The sequence below is a fragment of the Battus philenor genome, unplaced genomic scaffold (assembly GCF_028537555.1).
Source record: "Battus philenor isolate CCGP_79_NKW_IND1 unplaced genomic scaffold, ilBatPhil1.0.hap1 SCAF_5, whole genome shotgun sequence".
NCBI lineage: Eukaryota > Metazoa > Arthropoda > Insecta > Lepidoptera > Papilionidae > Battus > Battus philenor.
In genome coordinates, this window is record NW_027181715.1 from 3,321,813 (window position 1) to 3,342,347 (window position 20,535).

Sequence of the window (20,535 nt, forward strand, 5' to 3'; positions counted from 1 at the left end):
TGTGACACGTTTTGAGAGAAATTGACTTCGTAAAAATGAGTCTTTCAAGTCATTGTTACACAGCTATGTGTAAAGTTAGATATAATCGTACGTCTTATTAACACGAATATATTTTATATCCGAGTCCCCTTTTAAATGACGTTACTTTATGATGTAAGAAAAGAACCAATATTTAGCCGCTTCCGAATTACTCTGAGTAATTTGGCGGTGGCGGTTGTGTGATTCGCATTGTTTGCCGCATACGCATTTATCAGCGGGCTGGCGGGCGGTGCATTTTATTGCACGACTACCACTGCATGTGCGGAAATGGCTAAATATTGGTCCTTTTCTTACTTAGGATGGACTTCCGCGTGGTAACGCCTGATTCCATTAAATACTTTATGATGTATCGCCTTTGTAATATTACAAGTATTTAACTGAAGAATTATACGAGAAAATAATTTCTGCGTAATATTTTATGACCGTAATTGAATTAAAATAAAGAAAATTTTAACGAGGTAAAATATTAAATTTATTTTATAAGATGAGTTTTATTGCCTGAGACTTATCTCTATCCCAATGCATATAGGGATGTATATATTTGTTTCCAAGTAAGTCCGAGCAGTGGTAGCCTAGCGATAGAGGACTAAGATTTGTGATCGTAGGTCGCGGGTTCGGTTCCCAGGATATATTCTTATAAATTTTCGCTTTGTACAACCAAGTTTCCAGAGGATGCGATAGCCGACCCGCCAGCCAAGCGTGGTAATTATGGTATATCCCTCCATAGATATCTTTGAGGATGGCCTTTGCATTCCCAGCCCAGTGAGTGTCCACGGTCAGAAACGGCAAACCTTTTCAAAATGTACATCAATAAACCATAACTCCTTGAAGCTTTACCAAACAATTTGTTAACGCAGTGAGATCAGATAAAAACCTTATAAATTCTAACTGTAGTAAAATTAAAACTATTGGAATAGGCATATTCTTTACATTAACATTTAATAATAATAAAATAACCATTTTACTACATACATATGAAAAAATATGTCATGATATATATACCAAAATTAAATTTTATTTTAATTTTTGGTTGTCTGTTTGTTTGTTCCGGATAATGTCTGAAAAGATGGAACCGAATTTGCCGAGACATACTGGCAGGTATCAGATGTAATAATGATTAAACCACTTTTATTTTAGAAAACTTCTTAAACCAAAAAAGCTTGATTTTTTTTTAGTTACGTTCCGCGCGGACGACTTCGCGTGCACTGATAATTATGAATAAAATTTGAATTTTCACCTAAAAACGAATTAAACCAATATCCCGTTTACCTGAAAATTTCAGGGAAATAAATAATTACAATTTTTATACCTCAACAAACGAACGAACATCAAAACGCCAACGATTAATTATACGAGTCGAGAAAGCAACGGATTGGATGTTGGTTGATGTTTGAAGTTTGAACTATAACATTAACGAACGCGACTTTTATCTGTGTGGACCAATAAACCATTTATTGATACTTTTTAGAAAAAATGGGAATAAAAAAACTTACGACCGGAAACTGTAAAGAGTTCTACATAAACACTTTATGTAATGCTGATTTTATAATCGATTATTTTTTGTTATCTTACATTTAGATATCTAACTTTCTCCCCTAAAGGTTGGTGTAAGTCATATAATCCGGGGATCCGCCTCGAATATGCTCAAAGTAGACGATGGACGATATGATAAACGGGATCGGACTAGACATTTCCTTGTCCACAATTATATGGTCGATGCTAGGCATGACGACGCTTCAATAATCTCTTCGGCGTTGGGAACTGTGGCCTCCTTCTGTTAGGGTCCAAATAAAGCCAGTTGAACATCGACCAAGGATAAATCCTGCTTAGAGATTGATGTTGCTCTACCAAAATGTGGAGTTCGATGTAGTTTAGAATTAGCGTAAAAACTTAGATGGACTCATAGGCGAAGTATCATTTCCCCCAAAAATATAAGAAAAATGTTATATTTTTCGTATGAGTGGTCCAATAGAGCGGATTTCTTGATATTATTTCTTTATTGTTATTATACATGAGTAATGTAATATAAACAAAATGTACGTAACTAGGAACGATATAAAGAACACGTGATCTAAAATGGTATCTTAGTCCTTAACAACTAAACTACGTCTCAACAATTCGTTAATCTTGATAAATTCTGTGGAATTAGCAGACAATACCTTGTTGTCTTCGCATATTATCCGACAAGATTAATACTGTTCTATAATAGATGAATAATATTTTACATAAATATATATCGTGTTGAAATTATATCAAACATTTTGCATCTTCTTATATATATATATATATATATATATATGTGTGTGTGTGTGTGTATGTATATGTATATATGTATATATATAGTGATAAATATAGCTAGTCGTCAATAAGAGAATGCCGGAAACAAGATTCAAAAAGCTCCACTATAATAGCATCCATCAATTTAAAATATTTAGCTACGTAGATTTTATCCAACTCCCGATTTAAAAAAAATTCCGTAAGAAATAATTTCTGGTTTATTTTTTGTTTAAATTTTCATAAATATCCTTGAAACAGTTACAACATAAAGCAACTTTAATACATATCTATACGAACATTTAAAAAAAAAATTACTATTATATGTTTTTGTACTATTATATCTTATATATATTTGAGCGATTCTCAATTTAGATTAATAAACAAAGCCGTTACAAAAGCGGGTTTAACATCGGTTTGTGAACGACAACGTCGTATCTTACCTGTCACATACAAACTTATTATTTATCCTATTATATATAAGTATCGACATCACAAATACATGTTTACTTATAAATTTACCTTTATATTTTTACCGCATTTTAAATATACGGTGCGGCTTATTAGGACAATTTTTTAATCAGAGTGAAATACGGCTCTCAAATGTACTACGGTATTTTGAGTTAATAGTACAACAAAAAAACGTTATAAACAGAAAGATTTTCCTTCCTGTGGACAGTATACTCATTAAAAATAAATTTTTTAAAAACATTGTATATTGCGAAATATCTTAGCAGTACGTGCAAAAGTAAAACCGCATGAGTAACCTAGTTTCTTATTAAAACAATGAGACGACATAGAAAACATACAATGGCGTCTCGCGTACACGAATGTGAGAATTCCAACTTTTGATGAAAAGATATAAATTCGAAGCAACAGTCGTGCGATACTAAATGAAAATATTTAAACCTGTCACATAATTTTGCCGGTTAATTTGAGTGCCTCTCCTCGCAGACAGGAATTATTTAAATAATTTCCGCTCACGCGAATATTGGCCTTTATATTGTAAGACGTGAAAGAATTTCGTGCGTCGAATACATTCAGCTTTTTATTGTTACGTTTTTCAAGCGTGTCTCCGTATTGTTGGACGTTGATATCCGCTTTATAGGTTTAATCTTTGCTGCGAGACATGTATATGTGGTGTTTTAATATTATTAGTATTATTTTTATAACTTACATTATCGTTATCATGTCGTGACCTCCTAAATATTGCCATGATTATTGGTCTGGCGCAAACCGTGACTACCCGCGTCCTTGGCAATGTCATCGGTCTACCTAGTCGAAGGCTACGAAGGCCACGCCACAATTATCAACTTGTGGTAGCCATTCAATGAGAGAAGTATCGATAACCTTTCGACTCCAACGGCTATCGGTTGCACTTGTGATGTGCTACATCGGTGACTTTTATTCCTCTGCGGATTATCGCATTTTGGAATTGATTTTGCAGCGGGCGCTTTGTTACTTTCATTTAATTTTTTTTGATAGCTGTATCATTATTTTATGTAATATTAATAATTTTTTTTTAATGTAATCTGATATAATTTTAAAGTATTAAAAATAACATTAAAATTCAATTAAAACTGTTTGCCACCACTGGTTCTTGTCCATTCAAAGTTAATTGTTCATTACTTACTGATTAAAAATTGAACGGAACTGAGAAAAGCTATATAAATTGCGTATTAATTTATAAAAGTTTAGTTATCGAAAAACTAGTATAGCTAAAACAAAATTGGAGAACATGGCTAAGAAACATCTTCGTGACTCAGAAAACTAGAGATAAGTAATAACCGTTTTAATTTTTGTTTTCTTAAAAATAAACTCACAGCTGATATATTACTAAAAAGGTTTAATATATTCAAAATCCTAAAACTAATCGTATCGGGTTTTATCTCTTATCAATGAATGATTAGAGATTATCATGACTTGTCCGCGGGCACTATTTCCTAAATTCTGACTAACTTTTGCGAATATAGAAATATTGATTACTATTTCACAATATTAACACAAAAGTTTGTTACAAATGAAATTAAAAGTAAAAAAATATTTGTTAATTTAAAATACTGTTGTTCTTTGAAGGAGATTCCCGACTTGCAGTAGGCGTCTATCGTCTGATATGATTAATTCAAAGGTACTAATTGGCTTTTCTTTCCTATTTATTTACTTTTATTTTTAATTATTTATATATGATATAGTTTTAAAGTAAGCTTGCGACATATGAAGAGAAAACTTTCACGATATTACGCGAATTGGTATTCATCCAAATAAATCACTTTTTTGCGAATTACATCGCGATACAATAAAATTAATTTTAACGTTTCACACTTTTCGAGTACTTTGCAGGATTCATCATGTCTTAGTTATTTCGTCAATTACATGTACATTTTGAATAATCAATGAACTACAGAATCTCTTTCTTAGAAATAAGTTTTTAATAACAAATCCATTTTAATGTATGAACTACAAATGGTGTAAAAATATTTTTTTTTTCAACATCATCATCATAATTTCAGCAGTAGAACATGCAATGCTACACAAGGGCCTCTTCTGTTCCCAATAAGTCCTGTTGAATGCGGCCTGCGTGCAATGTTTTCCGACGACCTTGACAAGGTCATATCTTCACCTTGTCGGAAGCCTTACGCTCAGCTTGTCAATCTGTGGTCTCCACTATAGACCCTTAAAGCCTCAGCGTCAATGTTAGTGAGAATATCCTACATAACATTTTAAATATAATAGCAATATTCGCAATTATAAAAAAATGTATTTGGAAAATTTACTAAAAGATTTACTTTACTAGAAGATTTACTAAATTTTAGTTTGTAAGCCAAATATTTGGAAACATGCATGTTTATTTAGAGAAGCATGTTTGATTTATTACTCCAGCAATCACTTACGTTTGTATATATCTCAAATTTATTATTACTATTGCTAATACATTGAATATTTATGGTTATTTTATGAACTGCAACTATGCCAGAATATCTAAATAAAGGATAATTTGCGTTTAAATTTCGAAGACCATATGCTAAAGCCATCGCCGTAAATTACAATTAAGTACAAATATCGTTCTCATATATAAACTTTTTGCTAGTTGTTCGTTAAAAATAAGGTTAAATAAGAAAATAATTGTTTAGTGATTTCTGCAAGAAATGCTTCTGCTATACTTTAATTTACTTGCGTTAAAGATACGATTTTTTATCTATCTATACAATATATATATATATATGACAAAAATTTATAAAGAGAACACTACAATATATTACGTTATTTTTTAAGTACTAAATAGTATTAATATTATAAGTACTTTATATACATGTATATATATATACATGTTTGTCTGTATGTCCTTTATACAATCGTAAACAATGTTTTTGATCATCTGATGATGTTTAGCATAGTTGTTGTGCATGACCTCACGAAGGTTTATAGGTTAGTTGAGTTGATTTATGCTACATTTTAAATGAAACGCTTCGTAATGGACAAATTCAATGACTCAAAATGAATTGAATATTTGCGTAATGTCTTTACTTTAAATTTATTTTAGTGGATGGAATAGCCAGGTGCGTTCGGTACAGCTAGTTATAAATAAATAAAGCTAATAACTTCTGGTAGTACAGCCTGCAGGGATAGATAGTAAACAATAGTTAATTTTAGTAACTCAGTAATCCGATGTTTGAAAACTTTTCTTCTTAATTTGTTACAATTACGTAACATATTTTACGAAATTGTTGACTTTTGGACGGGGAATATACATTATAAGCATTTATCCCTTTAAAGTTTCTAGACCTATAAGTGGTTTAGTCTAAACTTTCTGGCCGCTTCACACTCTCGGATTCAGTTAATGCCAATAAGACATTAGGGATTAATTCCGATATTTCGTATACTATATAACAGGGATAGGCAACGAATTTAAACGGCAAATGAATTTCGAATCAACAAGTCATCTAAAATTATAAAAAAATTTTCGAGTCGTAAATGAACATAAGAATTAAAAAATAATTATTAAAAAAGATTAAATTACCTTTTTAAATTTTATCGCAGAATAAAATAACAAGAAAAGAACAAAAAACGAATTTACTTGAATTTTTCGATAGAAGCTGATAAATATAAGCTGGAATTAATGAGCAACGCGTATTTAGCTTTCTAATAATGGATAATTTTTGATTAATTGTTTTGGTTTAGTATGTACCACCATTTTATTATAATTTATTATGTGACTATATATTGCTGAGAGAAAGTGAGTGGAATAAAAATAAGAAGATAGAAAAAACTTTTTTAAATGGCCTGCGGGCTGCGTTTTACTTATCCCTGCTTTATGGCTTAAGACAATGGATACTTTCGTCTCTGTTTTTGAAACTTTATTTATATGTAACGAAAGTATTGAGATTGTCTATGGAACAGGGCCACAGTATAATAGTTAATGAATAAGTAGTTACAAAGTTCAAAGAGAAATTTAACGTCACGTTGTAACTCGTGTTTGTAGGGATATGCATTTATTATTTAGAGTAGTCTGATTCAGACGCGAATGTTAATTGCCTTCGCGTCGGCTTCAGGCCGTATAATGGGGCAATTGTGGTCAGGACCCCGGTGGCGTGACGTAACGTTTGCGGCGTTACATCGTTACAAACACTTGTGACATCTGAACGTGAGCGCATTGGTATGTTACACGTATATTTTACATCTGGACACGAAGATCCGTATATATATCCACATATATATCGATCGTAATTACTTTGAATCGCTTGATTTATGTTGTTGTTAAGCTAATAAGTTCTCGCTAGAACACGTATCTCCTAAAGACAAAACGCTGACTGTAATCGCATTAATTATTAATGATGTTACATATTTTTCACAATGTTTTTCTTCAAACGTTCATATGCGGTGAGAAGATATAATTATGATTTTATAAAGTTTACGTAAATCTGTATTAGACTAAAATATTTGTAATTAATAAACTGCAAAAATATTACAGACTTAATATCCCGGGTCTATATATGCGGTTTTAAGTGTATATGTTTGGCTTTATCACCATCATTTCAGCCCTAGGATGTCCATACGTCCTAGACATAGACTTCCAACAGGATTAGTCGGAAGCTTCTACAACGAGTGTCTTCTCACGTCCTTAAAAAGTCATCAATCCAGCTTGTGGGTGGACGTGCTATGATATAACATATGTATACGTATAATAATGAGGCACATAGTCGTAAAACTATTCAAAACATGATTTCTTTTTAAAGATACGCTGTTAACTAAAGAGCGGCTGAAAGCGCCGAACAGTGATTTAGGTTAATTGTATAGATAGAAAACAAATCACATCTTTGATAAACTAATTAACTAAAGTAATAAATTTCTAGAAAAAATATTAAAATCACTAATTTTTTATTTAAATGCTATTTTAACAAACTGCTAAAAAACAGTTGATTTGTATATGTCCTTCGAAATTCAAACAAAAATCATTCTATATTTAAACACTGTGGCATAGTTGCGGTTCATAAAATAACCATAAATATTAAATGTATTAGAATAATAAATTTGAAACATATATATACGTAAGTGATTGCCCGACTAATAAATCAAATATGTTTCCGTGTAAATATAATAAACATGAATGTTTTCAAACATTTAGCTCACAAACTAAAATTTAACCAATTACTATTCAATATAAAAAGGATTTTAGACATTTTTATTTACTTTTTATTACTGCGTTCATTGCTATTATATTTACAGTTTTATATAAGATTTATATGTCATCGAAAAACGCACGCAGGCCACATTCAACAGGTCTTATTGTGAATCTATAGAGGAAGTTTTTGTCAACCATTGGACTTTCTACGGATGAAGAAGAAGATGATGCAAACTAGAAAAATATGTTTGTATATAAAAGGTAGTTTATAGTATTAGAGTAATCTTCTATAGTTCATTGATGCTAAAAAATTTACGTGTATTTGACAAAATAACTATGACATAAGGTGACTGCAAAATAATGAAAAATGGTAAAACATGACGAAGGGTGAAACAAATTATTTCTATTGTATCGTAATGTAAATCAGAGAGAAGAAAGGAGAGAATAAAAAATCCTCGTAATGCCTTGAAAGTTTTCTTTGATTATTTATATCGCTAGTTTGCTTTAATTTTATGTTATATATGAATTGTTAAAATGTAACTTCAATAAATAGAAAATAATACCCAATTAGCATTTTTGAATTCATCATATCAGCCGATAGCCGTCCACTGCAAACCTGTAAAATAATGATTCGTATATTCGTAAAAACATTTACAACATGGTTTCTTTTAAGAGCTACACAAACCATGATACAGCGCTTTAGGTTTATGCCCGGCAAGACAGGGATGCTATCGGCCTCTCGGCGCTAAAACTCTTTTTTCCTTTTTCAAGGTAAAGTAGTTTCGGTAAATAATTTCGTTGAACGGATATCCAATTTTAGAAATTTGTCACTGTATTCGTCGTAGCGTGGCCGTATCATAAAATTGAAGACATACAGCGCTTGAAGTGACCAGGCACGATGTGCCAATAAACAAAAATAAATTTAAACAGGTTAATTGAACAACATGTTAATGAAGTAATTTTACATACGGCATGTAAAAGTTATTGCTTCTAAATATGAAACATTTATACAATATCCTTTTCAAGTTTATTGTTTTACACAAATACAACTGATCCGCCTTAATGATTTTACAAAGTATTGCATATTTCGTATTGAAAAACAATTGTAACTGATATTTAGCGTTTAGACGGTTACTATGGGTGAAGATTGTACTAAAAATTTTCAGACAGTTCCTATCCTTTATAATATTTTTTTTATAAATCTTTAGAAATGATATATTTATTTAAATGCTAATTCAGAATTCCATAATCAGTTCTGTGGTTTTGCAATCATTGCAATAAATTATAAGGAAATAACTAGCAGGCAATAACTAATAATAATTAGCAGGTAGTTATATATGCAGCAGATAGGTTGCTAGAAATTAATGCATATATTTCTTGGACTTTAACGCATTGAATAAGCATTATTTTAATTCATTTCAATAAAATCGGACATGCCCATCTGTAACAATAACAATTCGACTTGACTTTGAGTTTCATCTACAAGAAGCTACCAACTCCTTCTCTGCTGTTGGTAGCTTCTTGTAGAACTGACAATACTGAATTTATATGTTGATTATCAATTCCAAAGTGCTCATAGCAGTTCCAACATATTTGATTTTTGACAACACGAATATCGGATAAAAGTGAATTTAATTCTAAAGTAGATTTCCGAGGAACTGCTCCTCACGAATGAAGTCTCAAAACCGACTCAAAAACTCTCCAAGTCAAAGAAGCACAAAAATCGGCTCTTGGGTTACTGCGTATCAATTTAGTTAAGTAATTTAATTCATTAAAAAATTCGAAAAAAGTATTTAATAAAAACTAAGTCCGACGATCTCGAAATTTTACTAGGTTTACCAAAGAAATCGTATTATACTGCAGGCTATGAGAGTTGAGTATGTTTACTATACGGCTATGAGAGATGAAATGAAAGTTTGTTTTGGTAAGAATTTGAATTATCTTTCATTAATAAGCGAACATAAGATATACAACACATTGACACGACGGGAGTTTGGGAACGCTCACGCGTCGCTAAATATGCTAAATCTATAAAACGACTTTGTCCCTACATCATTTCACCTCCATTTAAAAAAAAATGTGAACAAATCTTTATCCTAACAAAATACAATACCATAGCAAATATAAAATGGTGAATACATTAAGGTAAGCCCTGAGATCTATGTAACTGTAACAGTCTTGACTGCTACAAGCGCCAACCTGTTCCTGAATAAAGAGAACAGTTCAATGTAAAGTTTACGTTGTCATCCCACACTCGTGCAAAATGCCAGATCCCCCACCGTGTGAACACATGACATACACCAAGCTGCTGAATCATTGACCTCGATCTGACTTCTACATGTGGATATTTTACAATACTCATGTGGCCATATACGGAATGTCCATCAGTTATCTATAAAATGGATACTATACGGGGTTTTTTTACAGGTAAATAAACTTTAAAGAGATTAATGTATAGCTCTTTTATCAGCAAAAAAACTTTTATACTTTCAAACCTATTTCAATAACATCTGACATACAAAAAAAAAAAAAAATTAAACCTTTTTTCATCAAATCGCATCTTTGGATTTGCCCGTTAACTACCTTTTCAAGATGAGATTTTATATCTGTTACAACGAAAACAAAATATATCTAAATGTAACCAAGTCATTAAGAGTCAAAATTTTATATAACGTACAATCTTATAACGGAATTTATGAAATAATTGTTTACCATTTCATCATTTTACTAATCTGTCAATATATTGTGTCATCGGTATTTTTATTTATTAGTCATTTTTATAGATCATTAATCAGTCAACTCTTGCCAAGTCTGACATCTGTTTGTACTGGATATTTATAGACCGTCTGTGTCGAGCTTATGAGATATTACGTTCATTCGTATGAAGTGTTGGTTAATTGCAACAATAATATAGAAATATTTATATACCTATTCGGGTTTAGTTTATTCACATAATATATTTTTTTTTAATTTTGAATGCTGGCCACAAATATATTTATTGAATTCGAATTTTAAATTTCCTATTCTAATAATAACATGCACTTCTCTGATTTTTTTTAAATATGAAGTGTATGTTACCGCGTTACAATGATGTTAACCTCAAAATAGATTTACGAACTGCTGAAATATTTTAACATACGAATAACGAAGACATTCGTTTATTACTTCTTCTATTAATAACACGAGAATTCAAGTGTAGAAGACAGATAGTCGCCCGCACACTGTTTAAACTCCAGCAATGAAGATGCAAATCCGAATAAATTCCATGCGTAATCAGAAGCCGTAATAACTGCTGCTGGCTTTGTATGACCAACGTCAACGACATAGCTCGAAATTGCTTTTCTAATTTGGCAATGGCCGGAACACATCGCTTGTGCAGCCGAAAGCCGTTGGGATTGAAATGTTCTCGATGGCGACCACGAGCCGGCAGGCGCGGCGTGTTTAGGTTCCTCAATAGGTGTACTAATAACATAGTTAGTGTCGTGGAAATTCGCTCGTTGTGGGCAGCATAGGGCCGATCATTGTAGCCATCTTTGAGGGAGGCTTACGCCTTTCAGTGGGCATCTATTGGCTAAAAATAAGAACAAACATTTGACAGAACCCAACTAGGTATTATATTCATTACTATATATAGTGTACTATGCTACAGTCTACATATTCGACGTTGATATATTTATTTACAAAGAACATTCCTTCAAAAGTATTTAACGAAGGAATCTTTAATCATCAGATTTGTAAACCGTACTTGATAAGGTGATGCGGCATAATATATCTTGAACAATGAAAATACAGTCCTTGAATATTAAGTATTCTCCTTTATAAATAGAAGTCGATAGCAATTACAATTTGAATACAACTACCTACGTGTACTGCTATACCGGATATTAACTGGTGGTCCCCGTTGAATTTAATTAAACCTTGACCTCCAGTCAAGGGCTAACGGAAATGTTAGAATCCTGTGTTTATACTGAAATAAAATGGGTCAAACGAGGATATAATGGAATATTCCTTTTATGTTTAACACAGGGAAATGGGTAATCTATTTTTGTTTGTATTTACAGAAAACACATTAACCGCGCGGAGGATTATAAACAAAATTAATATGATAAAATTTATCTTTGAAAATTGCTTAGATAAAGACGTTTACTCTACTTTAAATGTTCGATACTGATAACTTTAAATTGTATTTATTTATTTTTTAAAGAAACATAAATAAAATAAATATATACGTAAAACATTATTGTTAATCTTATAACTTGATATACGCATACATTAAAACGAAAAACTGATGTGCATAACAACTTTACTTAAATTAGATATAACAAAAGTTGTTTCCTATTTGAATTTGCATAGTATTATCAGTGATGTAAGACGTCTTTCGCCGTAGATTTGCAATAAAGTCGGTAAAAAGCGGTTTGCTTCCAGTCTTCCGACGACCTTAACGTCTATCTAGTCTATCCACTATATATATGAACGTCTTACGTTACCCTTGATGGTCTGTAATCTCTACTAAAGAAGCATTCGGCCCTTCTCGCCGCCCTTAAAGCGGAATTTAAACAATATCCGCTACCCCGTATCAACGCCAGGACACCTGCCTCACATCGAGCCCCGGCGGCCTGAATGTACATATCATGCACTACACACCTACACATGACACGGCGGCCGCGTCAGCCTAACCCGCGTTCAAGCGAGGGCGGTCGAGAGAGGCCCGTGTCTCTCCCGACCGCCGAGTAGTCCTCGCTTCGTGCTACGTATTCAACACCCCACTCATCACACTATACACTTACACGGTTATAGTTCTCCGCGTGTAAATGTCTTCGTCGTAACTGAGGTACGATCCCCAGCGTAAATTTTTTCTGGCTTTCTTGGCTCAATTTCGATGAAGCTGTACAAAGCCTAGACCGGCTAGCAGCACAACATCAAATACATCAAATAGCAAAAAAACTCAAGAATTTTAAGACCCTAGCGGCTATCTGTTCATCTCCAAAGCCTGTCATAGCTTCTTCCATAATTAATAATGTAGCATATATTCTGAATGACGTAATTCAGTAATGGATTATATCAAGGTTATGCAATCTTTCTTTTCTGGTTCCGGAGGGAAAATTAAGGAAGATTTATATGGGATTCCTACCCACTAAAACCCCCCTGGTGAACACCTTCTGCGCGATATGGGGGACCGCAATATCTCCCGGTTAGGGATAACCGCAGGATCTTCCCTCGCACTTTGCTGTTTAAGATAGCTCGTCCCGGAGTAGTCCTCGCCATCCCTGAAAATTTGGTGGTAGAGTCCGCATCACTCAATCGTCCACCTCAAAGTCTGAAGCTAGTGGGATTTTAGGACCACCACTCTAAACACCCGCGCCTCCAAAGGCTCTATTTCTAGGAGGGAATGACAAGCAGTGTATGCCAACTGTTACAGGGGAAGTACTTAAGCTTCGCCAAGACTAATGCGAAAAATAGGTACATTAAAAGTGGTAGAATTGCATCGTTATCAATTGTGCACCAATTTGGATTAAATACTATTGTTTTCTTTAATAATGCTATCGATTTATAACAAAATATCCATAAGTAGCGACCTAATATAGGAGTAGAAAGACATGATAATCATTCTACATGTTTTTACACAGGATTGTGTGGTTAAAAAGTTTTTGTTACACAGTTTTATGAACGGGGCGAGTCCCTCTTTAGTTTACAAACACATTGATAAAACTTGATATCTAAAATGTAGAGAATCGATAATTACTTATAAGTATAAACTATTCTTTTGTTTTAGTTTTCAACTGCTTACGGTCCATGATGACAGACAACACACTTAACTCGCAACGGTGAGCATTATTTGAGTAATTTAAATATATTTGTTTATTTTTAGAAAAATTCTTAATTATTTCTTTCTTTACAGGGTTTTCAAAAAGTCGTCACCGAATAATAAACTGACATTATATTTGGCGTCGCGTGATTTAGTTGTGGAGAATGGCTATATTGACAAGATACAAGGCGTCCTACACGTGGAACCGGAGTGCTTAGAGAACAAAAAATTATTCGGACAAGTAACCTTAACGTTTCGGTGAGAATAATTCCTTGTAATTACATTATCAACATGCTTTCATTATCGTAAATAAGTTACAAATAAAAAGTAAAATATTTAAACGATCTTTGTCTTTGTGAGTTTAGTTAAAATAATTGTAAATTAAGGCGGTGAAATAGGGATATTATCAACATCTTACAATAAACAAATGTCGTTAATTTGTAACTTTAAATAATGACAAAATTCGTTGGAAGACGCTGAATGTATGCCGTTTTCAATCGGTCATATCGACGAAGATCTCTGGGGCTGGCCCATGTCCAGCTGTGGACGTCTTACAGCTGAAATGGCGATGATAATTTCGCATAAGACAATTATGACAATAAATATTTCTGTTTACAAAGTCTAAAGGGATAAACAATAGATAATTATAGCCGTAATCTATTTGTTACTGCTAAAAGATATTTCAAATTATTAATATTAGACAAATAATTTTCCATCGCAAGTTATGGCAGAGAAGATGAAGAGGTAATGGGATTGAAGTTCTGCAATGAAGCCATCATGAGCCTGGTACAAATTTGGCCCGTGCATTGCAACCATGATAGAGAACCCAACTCTCCTTTGCAGGTAGGTACCTGATAAATCAATCGGTCGATAAATACGATATATGACGACTTAATTTAGAAAGACAATCATTGACCAATATGAAATAAATTTCATTAAAAAACAATTATAATAGTTAGGATGTTTTTCTTTTAACCTGATTTACTTGAGAATTCTTATTTACATTTTTTATTAAAATAGAGAATTATTATACCTGATTAATAACTGAATAATGTAGATAGGTAGTTTATATTCAAACATTCTTTATTATTCGTTGAGATTTAAGGAGCAAGTGAAGGCGTATTTGTTTTGATGCGTTCAATCTACACAAATAGTTCAGAATGAATTCGTAAATATTGCGTTTTAGATAATAATAGTAGCTTCAATTAGTGCCTATTCTGTTATTGTTTTAAAAATCTAAAGGTTTATTCAATACTCTACTTATATATAAATACTTAATATTAATACTTATATAGTCTTAATTTGTTTTAGGCTCTTCCGAGAAAGCCTTTGAAATTCTTGCAGTCTTAACTTGCAAAATACCATTAAAGGAGAACTTAAATTGATTAGTTTCTATAAAATTAAGCTCTCCTAGAATTATTGTAAAAATGTTTTAAATTATTAATATATATGAACTTAAGAATATGATTAAATGAATAAATATTCAGCCGAATCAGAAATATCCAGGTCTCCTATCTCTCTGTCAATGTTTCAGGATGCTTTGATAAAACGTCTAGGTGCCAACGCTTTCCCGTTCCACTTGGAACTTACGCCATTGGCACCTCCCAGTGTGCAGTTGGTGCCTGCTAAGCAATATCATGGTGCACCTATAGGAACGTCATATGACGTCCGAGCTTATATGGGTAAACGATATTTATTATATATATTCGAAGTTGAAAATTAAAATTATAATTTATAATCTCATGTTATGATTCAGTATTAAAACTATGTAAGAATACGTATTACGTCTATTGTTAATGTATACGTAATTTCTTAAAATATATACGTATATATAATTAATGAAAAATTAATGGCTATAGTCAAGGAAATTGGCTGAAAAGGGCACTTAATAGGCAGTGAAAATTTAATAACTAAGACGATTAGGTTCTCCAAGAACAGAAACTGTAAAAGTTGAATAGTATTTTCTGTTCTTCTTTTCAACCTATAGACGCACTCTGCGCGGGATGGCTTCTACCAATAATCCTCACAATGTCTGATCTTCCTTAATTATGTCATCGAGCCACCTATTAGGCCGCCGACCCATGCTGCATCCACCGGCTCGTGTTCGCTACTTGATAACTATTCGGCCTATATAGCCATTAATTACACATGCGATATGCCCCGCCCACTCCAACTTCAAACGTGCAATACTTTTTTAAATTTACCTTCTTAATTGAATTTTCATGGTTTCGATCTTTAAAACACGGACCGAAAAGCACAACACAGCACGTTCGGTAGTCGGAAAACGCTGTAAGTTGGCCGTCTCATTCGGCACTTATTGGAAATCTTTAAAAAAGGCCGATGTTCAGCAATGGACGATAATTGGCTAAAATGGTAATGATGTTTAAAAGCAAAAAGGAAACCAAAAAATTAAGAAAAACATGTCTAATACAAAACATGTATTAGTAGAAAAAAAAGTATATAGCAAAAATTTTGTTTATAGCTGAACGAGCTGACGAGAAAATATCTCGTAGAAACACTGTTCGTATGGGTATAAGAGTTCTTCAAGGTTCAGGCAGACCCATCCCTCCACCTGTGCTACCTCATTCGCCACACCATTCTCTGAGTTCATTGGCACATCATAATGTTCTCAGGTAATTCTAAATTTGTTTTTTATTACGTTTCTATAGAAATTACCACTAAAAGATAAATATAAATAAGGTGGGTTATTCATATTAAGTTATACGGTTTATTTTTATGATACAATAAAGTAATATCCATGTCTATAATTCATTTTAAAAACAAGAATGGAAAGATTTTTAATGATTAATGATATATAGAAATTATTATAAAAACTGTGTTAAGATTTTGTATTTATTTTTAGTATAAACAGTAAATGGATTGTAGTATAACAAGATGTTAGATATCTTACGTCTGACATATTCATTCTATAGATGTTCAAGATATATCTATGTAACAGTTAATCAAGAACAAATTTTTAACAAAAAGGTTTTTATGGTGTTATGAAAATATCTATATTTGATAATATTATCTGTATGATATTACAAAGAATTTTTACCATGACGTCGAAGTTACATAATAAATGAACAAGCTCGCGTAATTCTGTTGCTTATTTAAATAAGGAATTAAGTTATAATTAATTCTGCGCGTCGAAGCCTTTCCCCAGTTCTGTATCACGAACATTACTATATAAAAGTTCCTTAATGAACTATGTTCATTCATTTACTTGCAGACTTAAAAATAAACCGAAACTTGACTCGGATGAAAACTCTCGAGGTGGCAAAACTGAAACTGGTGAGAATTTTAAATTATATAATTAATTTATCAACCAATTTATCTCAAGTTTTAGCTGAAACTAGATGAAGGTTTAAAACGGTAATTTTCGTCTTTCATTTAACTTATTGTTATGTTTGTATTCATTAGCCTGTTGCAAAAAATGGAGAGTAGAGTCGTAGAGAGTAGAGTCTAGAAAGAGAACTCGACGAGATAGAAAACTAGAGAAAAACTACCAACTCGGGTTACTTTCTCTTTACTAGGTTAACCCGCAATTTTTCCTCTCTTTTGATGAACAGTGACAACCTTATTTAATTTACGCAATATGTCACAGTCCGTATATCAAGTCCAAGGCAACATTAAATTTTGTGCAAAATTTATCTGTCCACTAAATATCTCTTTATATAGTAGAATGGAGTATTATATGTACTTTTATTTTATATTGTTCTTTTCATAGTTTTACAAATGAATATTTATCAGTGACAACCTAGCGGTAAGGAATGAAACATACTTTCTATTCTCGCGGGTTTGATTCCCATTATACAATCTTATATAATTTAATGTGATCGCCAAACCGTCGGCCAAGCGTGGCGATTATCGTATATCCCCCATAGATATCTTTGAGGTTGGCCTATGCCTAGTAGTGGGTGTTTATAGGGCTGAAACGCTAAATATTTATTAATCAAAAAGAAAACATTTTTGTTAATCATTTTACAAACTTTTTTATAAGTTGTGATTGAAATATGACCATAGAAAAAGGTAATATATAATAAATAAGTAAACTTTTTCAATAAACGTTTATTCGAGATATTTTTTATTAGATTATTTTTTTTCTCTGTGAATAATAACCTAATAAGAGAAAATAATATGCTAGTTTATAGAGTGAAAACTAAAATATTTGTAGTTAAAATACAATGAATAATTGTAGTCTTTGGGTCACTACATTTATAGGTCTTTATGAGATTTGAATTAAACTCTTAGCTAAAAATTACATGTCAATATATTTTTGTAAAATGGTCGTGATTTTCCTATTTTATGGCCTTTACGTTTTTTTCTGTTTCGCAATTGGTCTTTTATAATGAAAATATGCGTTTGGTCGCAGAGAGCGCCGAACAAGCGCCACCCCGGGCGACCGTTGAAAAACCGTTTTTATTGTCCGATGGCAGGTAAGCTTTCCAATTTCAATTTGTGGTTAAATGGTAAAAGGTACTTTACATTTTTATGTGGCAAATGCACCTGGTTTTATTCAGTATTCAAAGTTGTGAAAATAAATAAGCTTTTTAAATATATGCTCTCGTTTTTATATCAATAATTTTTTTTGTAGGGTTGAACTTGAAGGTTGGTTGGACAAAGCTACTTATTCTCATGGCGAGTCTATAAACGTGAGCATTGTTGTAGGTAATCATTCATCTAAAACTGTAAGACGGATTAAAGTAAGTTTAATTTCATATTTTTAACACATTCGTACACTATTGTTTTCAAGATATGATGTTCAATATATTTTACGTTTCAGATTCTTGTTATCCAACATGTTGATGTGTGCATGTTTTCAAATGGAAAATTTAAAAATGTCGTTGCTTTGGTCCGCGGTTCAGACACTCCCGTTATGCCTGGTCAAACATTTACCGACACTTATACTTTGACACCGCACAGAGGTATCTATTAGAACATAATAAATAATTGGTTATCAAACTATGGGATTAGCAATATAGTAAACATAAATAAAATTTATCTGTTTTAGGTGTTACCAAAAACTGGATCGCACTAGAAGATTCTTATTCAAAATCAGGGGCAAGCTTAGCTTCAACAGTTTTGTGTAACTCCAACTCACCGGAAGATCGAAACGTATTTGCAATTTACGTTTCCTATTACGTAAAAGTAAAACTAACTCTAAGCGCGATGGGTGGAGATTTATCTCTTAAACTGCCTTTCACACTAACCCATTCATGTATAAATGAAGCACCAACTGACAGTGTTATAGAAGAAGCAACTCATAAAATGATTTTAGAAGGGAAAGAAAACAGTGAAGAAGAAGATAGCAAAGGAGAAACAGAAAGAGATAAACAAAATAACAACGATCAAGGTAAAGGGGAGACAGCTTTTGGTGATGATAGTGAAGTAAAGTCGCCAGAAGATCATAGATGTGTCGCTGACGTACTAGTGAATATTGAAAACAAACTAAATGACAGACCAAAAAAATTTGAAGGCCAAACTGAAGTACGCAACATAAAACCGGATGAAGAAGAATTAGATTTGATTGTAAAATACCCCTGTTCGGACACGTGATCCGACGAGGAAGGTGATAATATCAGACCAGATAACAAGACTGATCAGTCGGACGAAGTAAAAACATCTGAGGTTATACAGCAATGTAAAACTGAGGTCCAAGCGCAAAAAACTGGTTTTGCTGAAAACTTAAAAAGAGCAGTGTGCTGCATCGATCGGCGACGACAGTCATAATTTTCACTGTCATTCATATTCTTATTTCCCCGTAAATTACACGATTAAAATTAGAAGAAATTTAAGGATTTAAAAGTTTAAAGATTTGTTGCCCACTAGAGTATTTCTTTTTAATTAAATCATTTCCGATTGTTCAAAATAAGACAAACGATATTAAAATATATTTTCGAATTACCTTTATAATGAATAGTATAAGGTCTTAAATAAAATGCCTTGATATTTTTCTACTTGATAATGCATGACATTGAAATGTTTTGAGGTCTACCAGTTGCAAGTCTAGTCATTGGGTTTCTATTTTTAATTAAGAGTACTTAGTAAGTATTTATTGGTATCAAGACTTGCTGGTTGCCGCAATGGCGGTAACGTAATATGAAGCCTGATCGTTTACGCTTACTATATTATAATCGATGTTAGAAGTATCTTTCAATATCTTAACGACGTTACTATGAAATTTCGAAATGTATTGTTTAGGCAGACGCCTCCCACTGCCTTACTTCAGACGCCCGTAGGGAGTGAGTGGAATTTATATTGACAAATTTAGATTAATATGCATTGTAATTAATATCGGCACGTATTTGTGTACCTATGTAGTAGATATACGTATAAATTGATCCATCACAGCTTTTAAGAACCTTAAACGATGTGTCCGTATAGAAAAAATAACTTACGTTTTCACTTTAAATTTTTAAATACATAACTTTGTAAATATAATTATCTTAATTTTTTACCTTTTCAACCTGTAATTCAAACTGAACCAAATAATTAAATAAAATGTGCGTTTTGTCAATATTATATTTGTAAATGAATTTCTATTTCTTAAGCTTTCTGTTTCTCGGTTTATTTATTCCTTTCACAATTAGTAAAGTAGTAATAAAAATAAACATCTAGTTCAATTTATATATCAGTAGTGCACGGATGAACAAATTAACTTTGCATCAATTATTACGTAAAAAAACATAATTATACGTGTCAATTATTGTCTGTATTAATCTACTTGTTATAACTGTAGCTGCAGTCGTACATTAAGAATGTAGCAATTTAATGATGCATAAATTTTGAATTG

The 20,535-nt window shown here is 32.3% G+C and overlaps 1 protein-coding gene across 1 annotated transcript in view; it reads left to right on the forward strand.

The window, feature by feature from the left end:
* Nucleotides 1-20,300, forward strand: part of LOC137929625 (arrestin homolog) — a 38,576-nt gene extending 18,276 nt beyond the window's left edge. Inside the window, exons 2-11 of the mRNA XM_068772664.1 lie at nt 13,707-13,758; nt 13,833-13,997; nt 14,462-14,582; nt 15,274-15,421; nt 16,222-16,372; nt 16,972-17,033; nt 18,115-18,178; nt 18,337-18,445; nt 18,526-18,667; nt 18,754-20,300. Coding sequence (XP_068628765.1) covers nt 13,727-13,758; nt 13,833-13,997; nt 14,462-14,582; nt 15,274-15,421; nt 16,222-16,372; nt 16,972-17,033; nt 18,115-18,178; nt 18,337-18,445; nt 18,526-18,667; nt 18,754-19,298 — 1,539 coding nt within the window. The 5' untranslated portion in view covers nt 13,707-13,726 and the 3' untranslated portion in view covers nt 19,299-20,300. The remainder of the gene's footprint in view (nt 1-13,706; nt 13,759-13,832; nt 13,998-14,461; nt 14,583-15,273; nt 15,422-16,221; nt 16,373-16,971; nt 17,034-18,114; nt 18,179-18,336; nt 18,446-18,525; nt 18,668-18,753) is intronic.
* The last annotated feature ends 235 nt before the right edge of the window (nt 20,301-20,535 follow it).